We start from the raw sequence: 23,514 nt of genomic DNA, 5'->3' as shown, positions 1-23,514 counted from the left end.
CTGCTTCGAGATTTTCCACAGACAGGTTCTCCAGCCAAGTGGAACCCTTATAAAACTACGGGAGCAGCGCTCTCGGAGAACTCACTATTTAGGAGGCCCTCGACTGTGTCAGAGTGCCTTTTTTTCATCCCTTGCATCCTTCCACTCCAACAGGTGAGTCATTCCACCGGACAACTTCTTCTCTCAGTTTCCGTTTCTGTTGTTTCTCACTTATGAGTAAGATGGTCGACTTGGTCATATTCCTTTTGCCTGTTCAAAGGCTAACTGTTTGAGTTTTAGAAATTTGTTGCACCGAAGTAATGCATTTGTGGACTTTTTCATCTCATAGATGATATTTCGCGACTCATAAATACTGAAAAGAAAAATATCAGTAAGAGATCAGTTTAAAACAATTATATAAGGAAACTAATCGTTGATTAAGAAATGAATTGTTACAAGTTTTTAGCAAACGTTGAATTTCTTGAATCGTAAAATTGTAGTTTTTGATATATGGCATTTTCTATAAAAGTAACTCTTTAGTTAAACTATATAATGTTTTATTTTGAAAGAGTTATTTTTAATCATTACTTATAATGAGATTTTCGCTTTTATACTATTTAAATTGACAGAAATCTGTTTATAAGAAATTATAGATTTTTAAACTGAAATATTTTTTTTTAATAATTCAAAGACTTGGTATTGCTTTGAAACAATTTTTCAAATACATCATTGTTATATATGAAGGCGAAAAAAAATTACGAAATATACATAGTTTAAAAAAAATTAATCAAACGTATTAAATATTCCAGGTATTTTTTTAAATTTTTTGAGTTTTAGCTAATGGTTTCAATTTTTCATTTGAATTTCATATATACCAGATTTATTTGTTCTGGGATACTACTGTTATCGAACATTCAAATTTTAATTTAATAGAAATTTGGAAGTTACTTTTTTCTTTAGACCACCCTGATATTTAATTTTTAACTTGATTTATGAAATTCAAACTTAAATGGTATCAATTTTTCCTACGTTACTTCCGTTGCGCCCATAACATTTTATAAATGTAAAAACTATCTTCATCAAAGTAAGGAAAGTTATATAAACATTATCTGTAATGGAATCGATGTTTAGTTTAATATTATTCAATTTTGTTCACTATTATTCGTTTATTAACTATAGTAGTAATTAGATTTTTCTGAATTTCTCTAAACACTAAAATATGCTGATCTGACTTGGCTGTTACAATCTATTTATAAAACAACTCTATAGACTTTTTTTTGTCAAATAGATAATAAAATCTATATGGAAGAAGAAGCGAATACATTTTATATATAATAATAATAAGTTAGTTAATAAAAAGAATTATAAATGTATAAAAATTCCCTTTCTAAATACTTGGTTTGTTGTAGTTTATTCTTTAAAAGTAAATAATTTGCTTAATTTAATAGCAAAACACTCTTAAAAATCTTTATTTCGATAACACTAATAAGATCTTAAATGGGATATTAAAAAGGTATTTATATGCATTAACTTACTTATGATACCACAATCTTTTATGCTTTTTTAACTGTCTCACTATCTGTATTCCGCAAACAAGAGGTCATCTAATTGGATAGTAAAGGAAACAAAACATTTATAGAGTTAAAATTTGATACATGATTGCTGAAATTTATGGTAGCGTTTCCACTATTTGACTGGTACATGAAATGTAATATTATGATTGATTTTTTGATAAGTCCTTCGGTTAAACTTGTGATGAAAGGACTTTCATTTATACAGTTTTTTATTTAGAAACAAAACGTGACCAAACATCTTAGTCTTTCAAAGATTAGCTTATTTTTTCCTCATTATAAGTGAAATGGCCCATGAAATATTGGATAGTAACTTCTAAAGAATGTGAAATCCGTGTTATGCAAAAATTCACAAGTTATCAAGTTTTATGTTCCAAAAAATACAACGGAAAGAGTAAAAAAGAAAACATTTATCACACGCCAGTAACTGAAAATCCAAGGCTGTCGTGTCTGTTGAAAGAAAACAGTTTCTGGAAATTTTCGGCACATTTTGGTAACTGCAATCTGGCATTTGTATAATAAAAGGGGAAAAAATTACACGCGCTGTTAAACATACCCTAGTTGCAAAACAATCGATATATTTGTTATATAATCTGAATATTTACAAGCCATTGTGTCAACATCACTTCAAAATATTGCTTTAATGCTTTCCGTTTTAAAATTCTCTTTATTTGAAATTTTTTGTACTTAATGCCAAAAAGTTATAACATTCTTTTATGGTAATAAGATAATAGGATATACATGCAAAAAAAAAAAAGTTCGAATTTTATCCAAAGATAACAAAATTTATTTGGAAAGATTTGTCCATTATTTCCTTCACAGTTTTCTGTTTATAGTTTATTTTTTTGATGCCTGCAAGTGTTTTCATATTTTATTAGAAACATTGAAAATAATAAACATTATGCTTTTGATTGCCATTTCTAATGCATAAAAGGTACTTTAATCATCAAATAATCAAAGAATAATTTCTTGGATATTAATACGAAAGTTAAAGAAAAAGAAATAATAATTACATAAATAAAATAATAAAAAACAGGTACCTCTTCGGGTGTATTATTTTAGTGTTAATAAGTTAATAAAAATCAGAATAATTAAATTATTCTGTTTTTATTGCAATAAATATGAAATGTTAGCATTTCCTTTGAAAATAATTTTAATACTGGGTAATTCAAGTGTATTCAGATAATTAAAATATTTTTTAAAGTTCAGAGTATTGCAGGAAAAGATCAGTGACCTCAAGAATATCAACTATCGATTATATGTAAATTCGAACCCGATAAATCTAATGATGCAAAAAATGTTATGATGGCACTTTTTTTAAATCTCGGAATATTTGTTCAATTACTTATTAATTGAATTTATCACTGAGTGTTTATAAAAATAGAATTCTCATATCGTTTCTCTTTCAAAATTAACATGTATCGTGAATGTTGTTAATATTAAACAATAATAAATGAATTATGCTTATTAAAAAAGACTATTAGCACCTTTTATTTTCGATCGTACCAATTGTGGTGGGGGGGGGCATTTTTGTCCCTGTTTTCAGCTACACATCACCAAAACATGGTAATCTTATGAATTGCGGTTTCGCTTTCTTTTGCTTTTCCCTCTATAGTGTTCCCAGTAGGGATTTTTTGACTCCGACTAGCCGGAGTTTAATGGTTTGCTTTATTTGTCTTACTTCTTAAATTTAGAACCTTGGATAATTAAGTAAGATTGGATTAAAAATGTAAGTTATTGAATTTATAATTTCTTTCATTACAGAAGATGAGTAAAACGGGTTTTGCTTCATGTATTGAAACTATACATTCTTTTTTAGTTCCTATATGTAAATGGAAATCTAAGCATAGCGAAATAAATTATGAGTTTAATTCTAAATATAGTGTAATATGAATTTTAATTTAAAAAATCTATACTTATCTATGAAAGAAACAATCCAAGATAAAAGCCCAACTATCTACTGTTCGAAAAACTTATAACATTCTATTAATTACAGGAAAAGATGAATTATTTTCGTTCGCAGAATTATTTTCGTCTCAGAGGAATTTCAATTGCTCAAACTGATTGGGTCCATAGTCTATTCTGGTAATTGGAAACGCGGTTTAAAGAGACTAACTTTAAATTATGACTTATTTTTTCCTATAAAGTTTCTAAAGCTGTTTATTAGAAGTTACAAAATTAAACCATAGATACTATTGCTTATTAACTTTTTTAATTTTTAAGTAAACTTACTTTAAATTAACTTTTAACTTACGTAACTTTTTCATTAGTTATATTTTTAACAATAGACTTCGTAAAACAGAATTCGCGAATGATACAAAATTTCTCTGCGTCATTTGCACTTTTCCTATAATTCTTTGAAAATGTTCTTAGAAAAGTAGTCCCACACTAAAAACACGAAACATATGCATACTGCCATTTTTTTCCATTAAAAATTAGATGAATTTTCTCACACCCACTTAAGGATGGAATTGTGTTTTTTTTTTTTGTTTTTGTTTTTTTTTCCTCTAAATAACTTCTTGGATTATAAAGCATCACTTTTAAATAAGCTAACTTACTTTCAATAAACTTTAGATAAATACTTTAATATATAAAATAAATTAACAATATACAATAAACTAACTTAACAGAGTGGGGGAGTTTACCAACTTATTGGGGGAAGATGGGAAGATTATAAGCCCATGAAAGGATTACAAATTTATTATTAAGGATGGTAAAACTTTCACAATATTACCTATCTCAGAAATCGACTTTGAAGATAGCGTTGGCTTTCTAAAAAATTCCTTGATTCTATTTAAAAAAAATGAAAAACTCAAAAGGTTTTATGGTGGTCGATTCTATGGTATCTACTTGCCAGAGATTCAACAAAACATAGCAAATAATTGAGGCTCTATTGCACCTTCATTTCTTTAGTTCGAGTATTCACCAAGACAATACTGAACATTTTTTTCGGCAATTACTTCAAGAAAATAAGTTCAACTTTCTTTTTGTTGTAAAATATCAAATAGGTTTACTTTGTACAATTGCTATCTTGACTCAGAAGTAATTATTAATTTGTTTTTGAGGTAGAAATAAAAAAGCACACGACTAACCAAATAAATATAAAGACAATTTCTATTATTTTATTTAATTATTTTATAAAAGGATCTAATTATAAAATTTAATTACAACAAGAATTAATTAAATGAATGAAAAAAATTGTCTATTTTTCCTGTTGCTTTTGCTAGATTTTAGCTATTTGCTGTAGTACAGTCACTGTTGATATACGTTAGCTATGGCAACCAAGACGGGTGAGCCTTCTATAAAACATACCCTGCCTTAGGATTCATTAAATCAAGGCAGGTAACCTTCCCAAGGTGACTGGAATTTATAACTGAAGATTGACGATATAAGTATAATGTAGCCTGTAGAAAGTTCTAATGCACCAACAGACAACATTCTTCAAGTTGTTGTTCCATCTGTCGAGTTAAATAACGATAATTGCGCAGCGGTTCTTCTTTGTAAATAAAATTTTTATCTGCGGTTAAAATTTTCGCTTGTGATTTAATGACTGAGAGCAATTATTGCATCAACACACAGCTATTGTTTTCCAGACAATAGACATTTGGCCGTCTGTGGTTGTATTTGTGGAGGGCTTGCAGTTGAAAGGATTTACAAGACATATATTACTTCTAACTCAGAATGGCGTCATACATCTTATCGTAGTATACATTCCAGAAGCTGGAAATGCCAAATAAATAGTGGAGAATTGTTACGCTGTTTCTCATTTTAAGTGTATGTTAGTAAGGTAATAGTGAAGTTTTACTCAGAGTATTAGCTTTAAATTGGAAAGTTTTTTAAGTAGAATTTGTTAAATAATATAGAATAATTTATTAAATAATATAGAATAATTGTTGAAGAAGGTTTGATTAGGGTGCTATTTATTTTATATTTTAAGATTTTATTTAAAATTCAGAGGACTGATGTTGGAATATTAAAAAAAAAAAAAAATAGGTCAAATAATCGTTATATTTCAGGTCATAAATGGCATGTACTTTAGAGGAGAAAAAGAGAACGAAATATAATTTAAATGGTGTGAAAGTGACTTAGGGTTTGTATATATCTCAGATTACAAACCCTTTCAGTATTTCTTAAACTTCAACCCTTCAAAAATACCTTCTCGTATGAAAAAGTGAAATGTTACTATTAGAAAAATTTTCTCACATAATAAATTTTATGGAATTTAAAAAAAAGGTATATTAAGGAATGATAAAGAGAAAAAAAAAATTCAACAAAAAATATTGTTTAAAATTTTTAATTATATGTTTTCAAATCAAAAGAAAATTTGAGAAAATTCTCAAGAAATATTTTTTGAGTATAAATCTTAAAAAATAGGAAAGAAAATAGCTCTGTTAAAAATTTCACCAACATAATTTTTTACCTTCTCCGCCTTTCACGAATTCGCTTAGAGGGATTTATTAAGCATTAGAATTATGAGAAAAAAAACTGTTTAATATAATCAATTGCAATAAGAATTTCACAGCAAATGTTGCCATTTAATGCATTAAAGCCTAAAAAGTTTACAGCAAATAGCATTTCAAGCAGCAATATTTCCGTCCTTTTTTACTAACGAAACTCTTCAATTTCTAAAATATATCAACATTTTCATGTGACAGAGTGAAATTATACATTATGAAACTTTATGCTAAATTGTTGTATTAGTTATTTTATATACAAAACTCAATTATTATGTCATCAGAATGTTTGCCTCATAAAATGGGAGTGTTCATTTAAAATTTCACCTTGGACACCTTTCATGAACAAAAAAAATATTTGAATACTGTCAAACTAATTTCTTTTAGGTATTTTCTGATTATGTAGTTTGATTCTTAAACTGGAACTTTTGAATGACTTTAATTTTTTAAAGTCAATTTTATTAAATCTAATACTATTAGATTGTGCAAATTTTTTCAAATAGTTTAGAATGATCTAATGGTTTGATTTTCAACTATTTATATATGTTTCAAGAATTTTTGAAATACTGTTTATTTCAAGAATTTTGGAAACATTATTTATTTATTTTTCAACAAGATTTTTGGCGCAATTTTTTTGTTATATGATGCTCACTAATTATTTATAAAATATAAACCATTTTGTAAGATATTCCTTTGTTTTTTTTTTCTTTCATTTACGATACTGTATCATTTTTAAGACATACTAATCAACATATTTCATTTAAATAGATGAATATGAATTTCTTCTTGATCCCTGCAATACTTTTTGCCTTCTTTCACCTCAGTCAAGCAGGTAAGATGAATTAAGATCCCATTTTCTTGTTTCTATTTTAATTTATTAATTGGATGTGATTTGTGAAATTAAATATCCGTTTTTAAACTTCTTTATGAGATTGAATGGTTTAGTAACTCTCACCAATAGTTGAGTGGTTGCATTTACAATGCCTTCTTCGCAATCCGATACTATTTCAGCAAAGGTCCTTAGCTGTAATCATAATTCTTATTAATCTGCTCCATTAGTCAATATATTTTTTGTGTGTCTGTGTGGGGGAAGGGGTTACAACTCAAACCTGTGATCCAATAAATACTGAGATCCCAAGGTCATCGATCAAACTTCATGCTTCGTGTTTATAACAGCTAATTATATTAAGCTTCATATTTTTGACAGACACACTACATTTTAATAAAGAATGAGGTGAAAATTCGAAAATAACTAAGATTCTCTAACATACAGACTTTTTTATATTCCTAAAATTTATTTTTGTAGTTATTTGGGGATGTAGATTAAAAATATGAAAATTATTACATAAACCGGTCATTCTCGAACATTTCATACAATGTCAATGGAATGATGGCATTCCACATCATTCTGTTTCCCATTCAATGGGATCCTATCCAAAAGGATGATGGATCTCCATGACATCTTCTAGTCCATTTGGGCAGAGAGGATATGTCAATTTTGATTACTTTTCCATCTTGACGACATATTTTGGCATGTTACCATTCCACTAGCATGGTATGGATATCTACCTTTATAATCGCATTTTTACCGGAGGCTTTCTACGTATTCTTTTCAGTTTCTATACCGTTCGAAGTGTACGAAAAGAAGGTAATTCTAATCAAATGATTCATTAGCTGGTTCATTTATTGGTAAACATAAGTCCTATCCATCACAAATTTTAGATAGATCGGCGAACTAATTAAAAAGGATACACAAAATGAGGGAAATCTGTTATAAAATTTAATCATATGCTTGCCATTAGTGATACGTTTATCACAATGTCCATAGTGTTGCAATCATGTCACAAACAAGCATAAAAATGATTTTTAATAATGAAGAGGTCTTTTTTTCAAAGCTTCGATAAATCATAAAAAAGGAGACAAGTATGGAGAACAAAATGAATTTATAATCAAGCATTATGTACGTTTATGGCTACTTATCGCATAATTGTCTTGAAACTGAATATGAGCTATCTGTCATACCGGTATCTTGGTCATCTGTCATCTTGACTTGAATATGAGGCATCTGTTATATCAGTAAATCAGGTTTCTTCAAAAAACATTTATCTAGTTGTGTGAAGGGACCTTTGAAGTTCCTGATTATTCTAGATTATCATTTTCACATTCTACCCAATTCTTCGATTCAGGAAAGAGATGATAATCACTAGGCTTTAAGCTACATTCTCCGTGAAGCACGACTAGGATGAAAGATAATCACAATGTTCAACGAGTTCATCAAATTGTTCGAAAATAATGGACGATGTTGGAATCCTAGGCAATGAGCTGGTCAATCAGCATAACAAATTGTGACTTTGGAGGGCGAATGTTGAGACATTTTAACTCTATACTCTTTCCTTAAAAGAAATTTCAAAGAACTTCAGATAAATGAGAGGTTTTAAAAGAGCTTTAAGACCCATCTCACATCTTTAGAGACAATTTTTTTAAGAAGGTAGAGAAAAGCTGATACACTAATATAATAAAATCATGAATTCATAACGAATATGTCGAAAAGTAACCATGATTGCTCATAACTTTTTGTTATAAATTCATTTTGTTCTTTATACTTCTCTTTAAAGTTCTCGCAATTAAGCAAATAGTACTTTTCATATAAGTAATAAAATTGTGCCTTTATATGTTTTTTCTTTTTAAATAAAATTGAACCATTTATGAACAAAATTACTGAAAGTGATTTTCTTTTTTCGTATTTTGTAACTATGCTTGTATGTCTTTAAATACGTAATAGTATTATTGTTTCAAAAATATTATTATATTTTTTTTTGTTATTTACCTCTCTTCTACACATAACATTTCCTTTTGCTGTTATTATCATGTCATTATTTTTAAGTGCATACTTAAAGATAATTTTCAATAGCATTCATTAATTTGTTAACGCACCAACAATCCTCTACAACATTTCAATTTCCTCTTAGCGCTGAAATATATCATATGCTATTAAATTAATCCTTGGGGAAAATTATAAATAGCCTCGACAACGCATATATATTGCATATTCTTGTAAACAACTTACATTCTAAATTACTGAAGAACTAAGTGGCATCATTTACTTTTTCGTACGATTAAAAAAGGTTTTATTTTTTAAAAATCGTTCAGTTTCAATGATCTGTTAATGGTTGCGAAGAATTAAAACTGAGTAAAACTAATACTTAAGGAATTGAACGATTCAACTACAAAGCTATTAAGCATCTTGAAGGTCGCATTTTGCATGATTTTACTTATTAAAACCTTCATCACGTGACCCATTCCAAAAATGAGAAACGCACTGGCAATGATGCGATGCATAAATGTTATTAAATCACGTAAACAACAAGTGTTTGTGTAATTTGTACAAAAATATTTCTCTTAATTTTACAGACATACAACTGTCACTGATTGTTAGCATATAGAATTGCATAGCTTTAGGATTGCTTGAATGAAAACGAATTGTATTTCATTTTAAAATGATTTTAGTAATTTATTCTCTTTGAGTTAAGTAAATAAGGAAGTGGGATTTTAAGTCGATATATGAATTTGTGGTTATGAAAAATAACATTAGAAAATATTGTTCCCATTGTTGAATGCTTCATTCCATGAAAATATTTCGTTACTTGACTGTTATTGTCTAAGTTCTAAGCCTTGAAGTGTATTTATCGTTTTCCTGAAAGCAGAAACTATAGGTTGCTTTATTGCCTCATTAATTATTTCTCACTTTTGAAAATATTGGTGAAAAATTATGTAGTAATATCTGTATGAGATATTTGGTAGTTTGGTAGTTTTAAGCAAAAAAGGATAAATCTAAAGAACATGGCACAGATTTTTCGCCATTATTTGCCAAATCGTAGCCAAAATTAGCAAAATAATACAGTTAGATTACAATATATCGCAATTTACCACCCTTAAAAAATTATAGTTTTGCAATTGTTCTGTATTTTTAGTTCATTCAAAAGAATAACTTCACAGTTAGAAGATATCTAGTTCTATTTTATCATTAAGAGTAAACCCATTGCAGCAGAAGCAAATTTTTTACTATAAATTTAAAGTTTGCCCATCAAAAATGAATTTTTCGGATGATTTCTCGTTAAATATGTTAATCATGACGATTTTTATTACAACCCTAAGAGCTGTTATTTACTGCAATATTCAAGACGGCGGATTTTAGTTTGTTGTTAAATGATTCGCGCGATTTTGCTGTGGCCCCGGACATCAAATTAAAATTGTATCAACTTTTTTAAGGAAAAATCTTTTATGCCATAGTAGCTGATGGTAAAGCTTCAGCTCTCTGTATATGATTATTCAAAATTATTCGGTGTTGTATAAATGACGTTCCTTTAAAATAAATAAATCTAACCTGTATAGTTTATTTTCTTTATTTTTCAAAAATCAAGCATTCTTTTTTTATCCAAAATTTATAATACCCTTTTAAATTAAATAATTAATATTCACTTGAACAAAATAGTCAAACTCTCAAAAGCTCTTTTAATTGTTTCTTTTATATTTTGTATAAAAGTCTTATTGTAAGACATTTGTTTTAAATTAATCGTTGTCGTTTACTCGAGCAAGATATATCGGTTATAAAAAGTCTATAGTTTGTATAGAAATTTAATTTTTGGGCATTCCTTAAAAATATTTACCTTCTTAAACTCCTCCATGACCATCCTTTAACATGGCATTAATATTAAAATCTTCATTATTCTGTAATGGAAACCTTTTTAATGGTAATTGATATTTCAGAAGTTTCTTTTCTTTATAGGTTTAAAAAATAATTAAGAAATGGTGTTCAAATTCGAATTATTTTACAAAATATCACACAGTCCAATAGTCAAAATAAAATTAAAAATGTATAAAACGAAGCTATAAATATACTGAATTTTTTACTCCCTTTTCATGAATGAGAAGGATAAATTACCGAATATTCCTTCTAAGTTCATGTGCACTCAGCTGACATTCTGAAGGAAGAAAACTCTTATCTGCCTCACGTGTCAGATTAGAAATATGAACTCATGGGAACTGATACGTTTGTGCCATTTTTTATCGCCAAGCTTGTTTGTAGGCACCTTCTTCGTGATGGCAGTTTAAAAAAAAAATTGGTGGCACGAATGCAAGTCTCGACCAGAGGTCCCCTATCCCCCGTCACCTGAGCACCAAACAAGGAGAAAGTATGTTGTCGACTTCAGACGATAGAAAGTCGGTGCCTTGCCTGTTTGCTCTCTGTAGGGGTCATCATCCTTCGAAATAACATGCTCTTTCAGGTGTCCTTGACGTTCGGAGGGTCAGCGATACACGTTTCTACGAGGGGAAGGAGGGAGACAGGAGATTGAACCCAAGTGTTCTTCCATTCTCGCTCGTTGTTATTCCTGCCAGACAACATGGGACGGGACCAACAAGAAAAAAACTCCATAAGACCTGATAAAAAATGATTTTTACTTAGCGGAATCAGTTTGTGGTTAAGGTCATGGCTTTTTTGCGGTTTGGCAATTTTCTTGGAAGACATGTGTAAGAATCCTCAGCAAGGGAAAAAAAATAAATAATAAAAAAATACGATGAAAAAGTGAGCCAGGTGGCAAACTGGCAGAAGGTTCTGGTCTGCGATTTTTTGACGTTGCGACACAGTCATTTACTTGTAAATTATTGTTAAATGCTGCGTTTGCTCATTGGATGCATTCTTAGGACGACTGTCTGCACTTAACAATCTTTTCCCCCCTGTTCTTGTAGAAAATAAAAAGTAATACAAAAACCACATTTTTTTTTTTTTTTTTTTTTTTTTTTTTTGATATGCAGAGAAAATTGCCATCGATTATAAAATTATATTTTTGAACGGAAAAAATTGGATTTCTGTATAATTTGCTCTTACTATTCGTACTATTTAATGTTGTAGAAACATGGCAAATATGTAAACCTTTTTTTTCTTTCTTTTTCTTTTTTTTCCTATGTGCATGGAAAATTACCAGCGTATGGTTGAAAATTTTAAACAATTTCTGCACGAAAGAAAAAAAAAATCAATTTTTACAAATAAAAAGTCGTGGGACATTGCAATCCCCTTGTTTATTTATAAACTAAAAAATAATATGCATCGCCAATATTTTTTTTTCCACTAGGAAAATTTATGCATTAATAAGACATTTCATGAGGGAGAAATGTTTAACAGTCTTGCACATGATTTTATACATTGATATACACTGGAAGAATATACTTTATCGTTATCACCTTATTAATATTTAAAACGCATTTAAATATAAATATACAAATATCATTGTGATGAATTCGCATGTTCTGTTCTCTGATCAGAGTTTATTTCTATGACAGGGTATAGTTTCTTTATAATATAATGCTATAATTCTATGATTAAAATTTAAACTCTTTTTTTGGTTTGGAAACTGTATCTTAAAATTAGAATAATTAAAATATTGATGCAACTAATTAACTTTTTAATTTTGTCACTCAAAATATGAACCAGTTTCCGTTAAATTGAATATTTTATGATTATCCGTGACGTAATATGTGTTGATTTTTATTTAGAAAGTTTTGTAATGACTATGGTGATGAAATTACGGATATTAAAAACATTTTTAAATTTTCTCATAAACATACAAAATCACTAAATTTTTTTTTATTTGTTTAGCTAAAGAAAGAGTAAGAAACTTTGAACTTGATACGTTTGATACTAAAAATTAATTTAAAAAAAGATTTTATTAAAAAGAAAACTAATTTAAAAAAACTGAAATTAAAAACTAAAAAATATTATTGATTAATAAAGAGTTAAACAAGTGTCACGTGCTAAATAAATTTTAAACTTGTCATGCATAATTTAGCCTTGTAAATCACAGTTATGACAGTAAAAAAAAAATAACACAATTGCTTTCCTCAGTTAGGAAAAAGAAAAACTGTTTTATTGGTACTTGTATTAATTAGATATTTAAAACGAATTTCCAGATTTTATTTTAAATAAACTAATATTTCCCGCATATTTCACTTTTTTTTTTTGATTTTCTAAATTTTATTCAAGTACACATTTTATTCACGGTTTTTTAAAAAATTAATTTAGTTTTTTTAAAACTAATTTGCAATGTACTTTTCAACGAAAAGGTTATTTGCAATTCGATTGGTATGCTCTCACTTATTTCGTGGTATATGATCTTTGTACTAAAGAAAAAACACGCATTTGATTTTTAATACTGTTTATGTGTGCTTTAGAAACACTGAAAACACGTTTTCCCAAGGAAACGCATGATTATACGCATAAACGGTATGAATCTTACTGATGTTCCGTTTAAAAGCAATATGAGGTTTATTTTGGGACAGATATCCTTATTTGGAACAGGTTTTAGATGACGAAGGTAACCACCAGAGCCGGACCTCTTCTCCAAATTTCTGTGTCGATAGGTACACACACAGAAAAGGTGTCCTGTCTAATAGTAAAAGTACCCTTGTCTCATCTGAATTATTGCAGGATTAGAGCATTTTTCTCTTCGCATTTAAAGAATTTTAAAACTAATGTAGAAAACTATTTTCAGCTAGTAAACAAATAATATTATTTTATGTTTTTATTTCAGGTCCTTTGCGAATTCAAAAAAGAGCAGCTTTTTACATAGCAAATGAAACAGGTATGATAATTTTTATGTCCTAATAATAAGATTTATTATATTATATTATGAAATGATTGATGTATACATATCAGACATGTTATATTTTCCCATATTTTGCTACTTTGCTGTTTATTATATTAATAACACAACACTAATAAACCACTTATTTATATATCGCTATTAACTAATCGATAATTAGCTCATATCGATAAAATTAATTTTAAATTCAGAGATAAAGATATCTTTGTATTTCATCTGCTTGATAGCATACAAAATAGATATTTATGAGAAAAAGTAAAAATGCTTATATATTTATATTTTATTTATAAATATAAAGAAAACAAAATTTCTGAAAATTAATTTTAATAGTAAGAGAAAAAGATTTACCTGCATTTGAGTCAAAAATAATAGGTTGCTCTAAACAAATTAAATTTGTGATTCAGCTTTTAAAAAATGTTTAGATTTAGAAAATTATTTCACCTAGTTTATTAATAGAAATCAATTTTATAATGAGATCATTGTAACTAATCAAGATGTTAAGGTTCAGCATCAATAAAAAGAAAATCATTTAACGTCGGGCATTTTTCTTTATATATGTTCTTTATATCACACCCATTTATTAACCTCATAAAAACGTTATCTGGAAGCATTCGATAAAACCAAATCAATTTAAACACCATCAGTCAATATTAACATCTTCTATAAAGTAATTATCTCTGATTATGGCGCACCTATATAAAATATTTTTTCCAATCCTGAAAACATGTTTTAAAATTGTTTATATGTTCCCTCTAAAGAACTTGTAGCGAATGAAAATAGCGGCTAACTATTAAAACAATATGGCATGTCGATCTCATTTGTGTTTTTACAATAAAAAAAAAAGAAATTGGAAAACAAGTATGATCGCGAAGTTGAATTAAAGTCTGTCTCCCAGGTCTGTCCTCACCGACTAGAATTTCTCAGCTTTTACTTTGAATTCTGGGGAAATAAAGAATGTAACTTGTGGAGTAAAGAATAAAAATTGAAGGGGAAAGCAAACGACCAAAAAAAATAATTATCAAAAGAAAGTAAAAAAAGATGAATAAATATTAGAAATATATTTTATTACAACTTTATTTTTCAAATTTATTTTCAAAATGGATATAGTAGATCGATCGTATTCTTTATAAATCAAATATTGGAAGGGGAAAAAAGAAATTCTTCAAAAGCTATTTTTTTTTAAATTTTAATTCTTAATTCTTAATATATTATCCTTTTGAAAATATATATATATATATATATATATATATATATATATATATTAAGAAGTATAAGTACATATAAGTATATAGTAAGAAGTATAAGTATATATTAGAAGTATAAGTTTTCTGTACAAACAATTTCAGAGTAGAGCAAAAATATCATCAATGCGTTCTTATTTTTAAAAAAAAATAGTTTTCCCCTTCCATTTCTTAAGACAACTAATGATGGTTTGTGCTGCCATCTATTGGTAATATTCCTTATTAATATCATACTGCATTAATCAAATTCGAAAGGAACTGTTAAAATATTTTATTTTTTTTCCAATCTGAATAATGGTTTTAATATAAAAGATAATTGTGCTAAAATACCCTTAATAAAAAATAATTGAAATTGGCAGGAAATATTAAGCATAGTGGGTATTTTTAGCCATTTAAATAATTCCCAATAATTGAAAAAAAAAAAAACCCTGTAAATTAAACAAATCCTATTTTAAAAATTTAAAAAATCATTATAAGAAAATAAAGACTGCCAGTATTTAAAATTAAATTCAGTTAAAAAATGGATTATTTTACTTTGAAATTATTATTTGAGACAAGCTAATTTTTCTCCAAAACTATGGTTTCATATAAAAACTACTTTCTTTAAGAATTTATTTCTGAACAAACAGAAATGTTTTTCTTAATGCTGATTTATTTTAAGAGGTAATTTTTTTAGTATCTAATTAAGGTGTCAAATGCCAGCTCAAAAAGTTCCAATATATATTTTTTCTTCATCTTTCATGGATTAATGTGCATTTTCATGAAGAAAAATAAATTGTTTGTCCTTCTGAAAGGGTAAATTAATAATGTCGGTGTAATATTTTCTGTGTTATTTCTATCAAGCTTATAGGTTTTTAGTGTAATTAGTTAAAGATTTATCAAGAATTATTTCGATAAAAAGCAAGAACATTACGAATCGTTCATGTTTTTTAACCCTCCAACAGCATGTGTGGTAGATAACACTGTGTACAATAGCGGAGACCCCATCCCAACGGATGACCCTTGCGAAGCATGCAGATGCCGACCCCCAGGATTTGCCTGCGTTCTGAAGGAATGTGAATCCAAACCAGGATGTCGAGCCGTTAGAAGAGCAGGACAATGCTGCCCAGAGTTCATTTGTGGTAAGTTTTAAAGATAACAATGGTGCTGAGAAATTTTTACTTCTGAATATTAGATTTAATAATCATCCAAACCTCCCATATCACAGTATACTTGTTCTCTGATGCATTGAAATCACGCTAAAGTAATGAACATGCTTAGCGGTAAGATTCGTATTATATAATAAACAGGCATATTTGATTTATTATGATAAATAAATCTCGTATTATCAGAGATTTATAAAAAAATTTTGCTTTGTGTTTCGATGGAAACTATAGGTAAAACATAATTTGGAAGAAAAACAAAAGAATTAAATGTTGTATTTGCTTTTTAATGAAAAGGGTTTCATTTTGGTTATAAATACTCCTTACTTGAGAGATATATAAGCAAAGAAATTGAATTCTTGGTTTTTTTTTATTCAATAAATAAATAAATTCTTTAGAGTTCATGCAGAATGAAATCTAAAGGAAAAAAAATGGTATATAAAAATGGCAATCACATGAATCCACGCTTGCTTTTTCAAGTATACATTTATCAATACAATTCTGCAAATTTATCCAATATGATTTCGATAATCTACTACTGAAAGATTAAAATATTAAAAGGGAAGAATCATTTTACTGTTTAAATTCAGCTCTAAAGAGTGAAGAAGCGCTCACTTGCCAAATTTTACCAGTCAAACTCATTGTGTTTAAAATTCTTTTTTTTTTTTTTTCACATATTCAGAATTGTAATGCATGTGTATTGGGCATTTTTATTCTGAAAAATCTAAAATTCATCAAAATCTTGATTTCATTTTTTTATTGTTACTTTAATTTCTTTTAAAATACAGTACAATACAATGGTAAATAGGTGCGAGATAAACAAACGAAAGTAAAAACCACTTTATAAACTACATTCATTAGTAACGATCGTATGTATATATAAAAACGTAGGGCAGTTACAATAAATTTAGTTTTGAGATAATTTGTTTTTCTTATTTATATTATTAAAATGGCCTTTTCTTGTATTGTAGCTAGTTGGATAAATTTTGATTTTAATAATAATGTTTTTAATGAATATATATATATATATATATATATATATATATATATATATATATATATATATATATATATATATATATATATATATATATATATATATATATATATATATGTTACCGTTAAAGTGTGTAATATGTTATTAATTTGACACTTTAACTAGTTATTATATGAAATAACTAGGTATTCTATAAATTAACTAATGAGAGACAGTTAAAGTGTAAAATAAACAATTTATCTAAAATGAAATTAAACTAATGATAGACAATTAAAATGAAAAAGAAGCAATTTATCTAATTTATGCAGCGTATAAATGATATTTATGGAAACGTACCATAAAATCATTTGTTACAACAAGGATTACTAAAATGACACTTGGAATTACAAAGAACATTATTTCTAAAACAAAAACATTTCTTGTTGACACACTGTGTTTTACACCAACATTTTTTAAATCCCTGACCAGTACCTAAACTTGGAGCTGTAGTTCATAAATGCAGTAGGGGTGGAAGGTAAATGTATTTGGCGTGCGAGATATATGATATAGATTATTTTACACTTTAACGGGCTGCAGATCGTTATTCTATGAAATAACTAGTTAAACCATGACATACAAGAGAGTTTTACACTTTAACGGACACGATCAGTTATTTCATGGAATAACTAAGTATTCTATGAAATAACTGCATTATATACTTTAACGGTAACATATATGTGCTATATCAAAAGGATCATAGAAGATCATGCAAAAATGTCATCTTGCCCAGATAACACGATGATTTTGACCTCGAAACAAGAGAACAATCCCGATAAAAGTTGAATATATTTTTATTCTTAGAAGTTAACAATTAATTATTGTTTAATACACTTTCTGGTTTAGTATGTAATAAAAGAGTTATGATGTTTTAAAAAATAGCAAACTATTAGCTCATAATAAATTAATAAAAAGCTTTTTTTAATTGTTTTTTGTTCAAGCCTTTTGTTTTTGTTGCTTCAAATCAGTAGTTACTAACTAGTAAAAATCTAATGATGAGGACGACGCAAATTGAATCATGTCAATTACCCTCCATGGGGCGGCGAACTTGCTGATTGGTATGGAATTCTCCCAAGCAAAGGAGAATCCTGGGATTCCCCACGGATATTTTTTGAAAATTAGAATGTTATAATTGGCATTTTTTTTCACTTTTAGCTGTTAAAACGCTCAAAATTCAGGAAAGGTAGATGAAAAAACAATTCTATCAACAAATCCTCATAAAAAGAATATAGGAGTAACGTACTCACTTTTTTTATTTCTAGCCTTTGTTCCTATTTCAATCTTTAAAATTTCAAACCCTAAATCTTACCCCATTTTTTTTTTGGCAGTCCTTTTATTTGGCAAGTTTTTTGTATGTGATACTGAATCCTCCGGTGGCTAACACAAACAACTGGTTGGAAATTATTGCTATAAATGTTCTTGCCGTACCTTATGCTTCTTCTTTGAAACTGTCGTACCTTCCAACGTTGAGATTGTTAAAATATTACCCACAAGTCTATGCGATTTGCAGTTTGGTTTTAAACAATTTATGTATCCTATTAATAAAAATAATCGCACAAAATAAGTAATAAATGCAAATAAATGCCAAATAGTATTAAAATGTATTTTAGACTATTTGAGCAAACGTTTTCAAACATTTAAAGCAAAGGCTCCCATACAGTGCAAGAATACACCGATTAGCTTGCCTCGTTTTGGAGCTCCGAAAACTAACAAGACTAAGATACAAATAAATTTAATTATAAAAAGTGTATTGTCTAAGGGAGTCGTTTATAATAACGAATATATCACAGCGAAAACTTATGGTGCAGATTTTGAAAATTACAACACGCCAGTTAAAATACACGAACATCATCTAATAAACTAAGAAACACGGCCATGGCTTCATAGTGCGAGTTTTAATACATAGCTCTAACAATATTCAGGTGAAGATTCGAGTAATATAAATACAAACTAAGACATTTGTTATCTTGCTCTGATCTCTCCTATTTAGGAGAGATCAGGATTTCGGATTCAATGCTGATTTAAAAAAAAGAAAAGAAAAAAAAAAAAAAAGCTGATCGCCCATTTGCATTCTTCAAAGGCGCAAGTTATATTCCCACAGATAACACAAATTTTTAAAAAGAGAAACAAAATATATCTAACTCATAACCTAAAAATAATAAGAGAAATGTCTCCCCCTTAGGGTGCGAACACAACGGACGGATGTACCGCGATGGAGACGAGATTCGGGATTCGCAGAACCCATGCTACACATGCCACTGCCAGGGCAGTTCCATAGCTTGCGCCTTTGTTGATTGTTTTTTTCGGGTCGATTGCGCCCCTGAATATGTTCCCGGAGAATGTTGCCCTCATTACAATCACTGCGCCTCTATAGGTAAGGAAACGTGTCTTAAGTATCGGGTTATATGGTGTAGGAAACATAATAATAATATTACGGTAAATGAGAATTTTTTTTGTTTTGTTTTTGAAATGAGATTAAAGCATGAGGCTATACAAGGGAAATGTAAAAGATATATAAAACTGTTTAGCTTAGTAAAATTAACACTAATACCACAGCAGTGTGGGTAAATTTAAGCTGTATCAGATATTGCTGCTGATACTTCAAGCTAGCACCCCACTCTCCAAATTTTCTCACTACTCAAACAATAGAGCACTTAACCCTCTCAATAAGCTATCAATCCCACTGTATGAGGATCGGTCCATGTCATGAGGGTTGTTGGAATCCCATAAGCAACAGTTCTGTGTGTTCAAAGCACCATCTAAATAAACCTCATCTGTTGATAAGTTATGCGATGGCCAGGATTCATTTGCTTAAATCCTCGCCACTACACACAAAACAAAATCAAGATCTGCAGAACAACTTGCACTTTCAATTGTTGCACGAAATGCATCTTGTAAGGATATAGTTTCAGAATTTTGTGTAAAAACAAGTGTACGGTTAACCACGAAATATTCACTACTCCTGATATTGAGCTGCCAATGACCCTAATATTTGAAGAACTTGCAGATGCTTCAGCTGTTCAAATTTCCTCCTTAATTGATAATTCTGTTTCATGTCATCCTCTTTCCGATGTAGCATCTAAAGAAATGGTTACTTCAAACTTACTTATCATGCCCTTAACAGTATTTACAAACATGGATCTTTTTTTTAATTTTATTTTTATGTTGGCAAGCACGGAGCTCACATTTTGATAAAAGAGTTTTACGATCGATGAGCGCTGGTTCATTGTGGGCGAACGATTTCTTCGAACCATACGTATCGCTTTTATAGCGAAATGATGTAAGCTACTCGTAAGCATACAATTTTAAGCAGAACAGCGCCGCCAAATGGAATAATTTCACACTATTCTTTTCGTTGGAAACCTCGGACCCATGCTGAAAGTAACAAAGATATGAAATTTCATTCGTATCCGTTCAGTGCAAAATCTTAGTACTTGAAGTACTTGATTACTTGTACTTGAAGTCTCCATGTATCGTCAGTTAAATTTTAACCACCTTATATATTAGCACATAAAGTTTCTGTTTAATAAATTCTAATAGCCTAATGATCCATAAAAATAAACAGTCATAAAAAATGTGTGCATGATTTCAAGAAAATTTCAGGAAGTTTAGATATATCAGGAAAATTCCCTCCAGTTTCCTCTCTCTTTTTAGTCTCAGATTTTATTTCATTAAAAACTGAGTGCAAATACTTGAACGCTGTTGGACCAGTGATCAGCTTTTTAGAATTCTTAATATTTGAACTAACTTCATTTCAAAATGCTCTTAAGATATTTAATTTGTGTTGAAATATGTCTGAATGAATAAATTTTGAAGATGTCAGAATTTTAGAGAGAAAGATACAAATGTTGTTTTAATTATTTTGAAATGTCACATCGTAAGTTACTTCATAAGACTGATTCAATTTCTCAAAAATAAAATTCCGTTGGAAAAAAATACTTTTTTATTTTATTTTTTTAATTATTTATACTATAAATAAACTGGAGAAAACCATAATTTTTTTCATATGGTTAAACATTCTAACTAATTGATTAACTTCTTTAATTGTTAAAATTTTAAAAAAAATTACTTTATTTATTAAGACAAAAAGAAATTGTTATTTATTCTATTAAAAAATTTTACCGTAGTATTTTTAGAAAATAATCTAGTGAAATGGCAATTTTTAACAGAATGAATTTTAGAAAAATAAAATGAAATTTTAGGAATAATGTTTCCTTTAATATTATTATTTCTTTCAGATTCAGATAATTCAACCAACGTAGACTTTGCACTCCCTACAGAGAAACCAGAAACTAATGAAGAAACCACAGTAAGTTCAAAAACTTCTGAATCACCTCTATCTTCAGAAATACCAGAAAACATCGCAGATACACAAGTAACGAAGAAGGAAAATGATAAGGATTCCTCTGAAGTATTGCCGCCAGAAAGCTTAGATTCATCGCTTTTATTTTCTGCAAATGAAGAGGAAGAGAGTAACAAAGACACTCAAACCACCAAAAAAGATGCTTCCTCTGAATCAGTTTCAGATGAAAATTCAGAAGAAATGCTCTTAGATGCAGCAGAATCCAGTGAAGAAAGCAGTTCAGAAAAGAAAATAGAAAATGTAACAGAAATACTGAATGCCGACTTTGAGATTATAAAGGATGAGGAAAAACCCACAGAATCTGAAATTAGCCCAGAACAGGGTCCTTCAGAGGTAAGTGCTATTCCAGAAACTTCTGCTGTGACAGATAAGAACGTCGAAATTTTTCCAGCTGAGGAATCGACAACTGCAGAAGTAAAATTCAAAACAGCCCCACCAGCTGAAGTAACTGGCGAAACAACTGTCTCTAGCACTTCAATAGTTCCAGAATCTTTTGAAGATCCCGATGATAAAGATAATGAGCTCAGCAAAAGGCTCCGATCACTTAAAAATTTAACTTCAGACGATGCAACTGAATCTCCAAAAGAAAATGCCGAGGTGAAAAATGAGGAATCTAAGGATGACAGTACGAAAGAAGCAACAGAAAAAGTGGTCACATCCCCAGTTACTGAAAAGCCCACATTAGTAAAATTGGAAAAAGAAATTGAAGTAAAAGACGTTAAATCAAGCGATGCAACAACTGTAGAAGTCCCGAAAACTGAAACCCTTAATTACAATTCAGATGCTAAAGTAGCACCAGAAACTGTTGAAACTGTTACTACTGTCGTTGAAGTAAAAGAACAAACAAGCTCTGAAAAAGTAGATGTTGAAACTTCTTCAAGTCCTGCTGTTTCAAATGAACCTGAACAGGTACTTTTTAAAGCTTTAAGTGGCGTGGCAGAAGAAAATAATAAACAAGAAACTACAGTAAAATCAAATGAAGTAACGACCAGTCAAACGACTGTTGAAGTTTCAGATTCAGCAACCTCAAAGGTAGCAGATATCTCAACACCTTCAAGTCTTCCACCTGCAACTGATAAATCAGAAGAGAAAGTGCCTTTATATGCAGATGAGAGCAAAACCGTACCTTCGACTGAGGCTCCCAAAGTATCAGAAGGCGAAACTAGTACCACAGTAGTTGCTGAAGTAAGTTCTGAAAAAGTAGAACCATCTAAAGATTAGGAAATTAGATTAGATCTCATGCCAGCAGAATTTAGAACAAAAAAAAGCTTGGAAAAAGACTTATCTTATGATAGAAAAAAAGAAAAAAGAATGGAGAGTCTTACTTTTGAACAAATGGATTTATCTGAACTGGTTGAAGAGGCAGGATAAAAAAAAGAAATAGGGGTTGGGAAAATTCCAAAATTGTATTATCAGGAAGCAGGTTTGGAAGGGGTATACAATTTTACTTGGATTTGCATCATAGATAAAGGTAATAAAAAATGCCTAATTTATTTGCTGGTAATGGGATAAAAGAAGCAATGTATTTCACTTAATTCTTGAAATGAAATTGACTGGATGACATTTTTATATTTTTGTAATTTATTTGTTTTATATATACCTGAAAAGTATAAGTCTTAATGTTTATAACCAGAAAAAAAATATGTAAACTTGAGTAGATCTCATATAGTATATCCAAAATAAATATAAGAAAATTTGTGTATTGAGCAATCAAGAAAAAGGAATATTAATCATTTTAAACAAATTTATATTTCATGAAATGTTAATTGTATTTTAGAAAACTGTATGTGAATCTAATTTCTCTTTTGATATCAATATGATATAGTTTCTATGTAAATTTAGTCATTTTATAAATAAAAATTTTCAAAAAAATACATGGGTGTTTTTTTTTCAAGTTAACGATTTAACTATTTTAAACGATGAAATTACACAAATATGGAAAAATCAATTTTAAAATTACTTCTTTGAAGTTTAATAACTGATTTTTTTATATTAAAGAAGGTATGTGGATTACGAACATAATTACATTTTCTCTATTACATTAGGATTTTTACCATTCTTTGCATTTTTTTT

At 28.8% G+C, this 23,514-nt stretch overlaps 1 protein-coding gene across 1 annotated transcript; it reads left to right on the top strand.

Annotated features, from left to right (window-relative positions):
• LOC129964155 (probable serine/threonine-protein kinase kinX) lies at nt 1-23,184 on the top strand. The gene is made up of 6 exons (XM_056078865.1): nt 1-153; nt 6,773-6,836; nt 13,591-13,641; nt 15,848-16,024; nt 19,261-19,452; nt 21,317-23,184. The coding sequence occupies exons 2-6, from the start codon at nt 6,773-6,775 to the stop codon at nt 22,660-22,662; spliced, it is 1,830 nt and encodes a 609-aa protein (XP_055934840.1). The 5' UTR covers nt 1-153; the 3' UTR covers nt 22,663-23,184.
• The last annotated feature ends 330 nt before the right edge of the window (nt 23,185-23,514 follow it).

Source organism: Argiope bruennichi, chromosome 3 (assembly GCF_947563725.1).
Source record: "Argiope bruennichi chromosome 3, qqArgBrue1.1, whole genome shotgun sequence".
NCBI lineage: Eukaryota > Metazoa > Arthropoda > Arachnida > Araneae > Araneidae > Argiope > Argiope bruennichi.
This window is presented reverse-complemented; position numbering and strand designations above follow the sequence as displayed.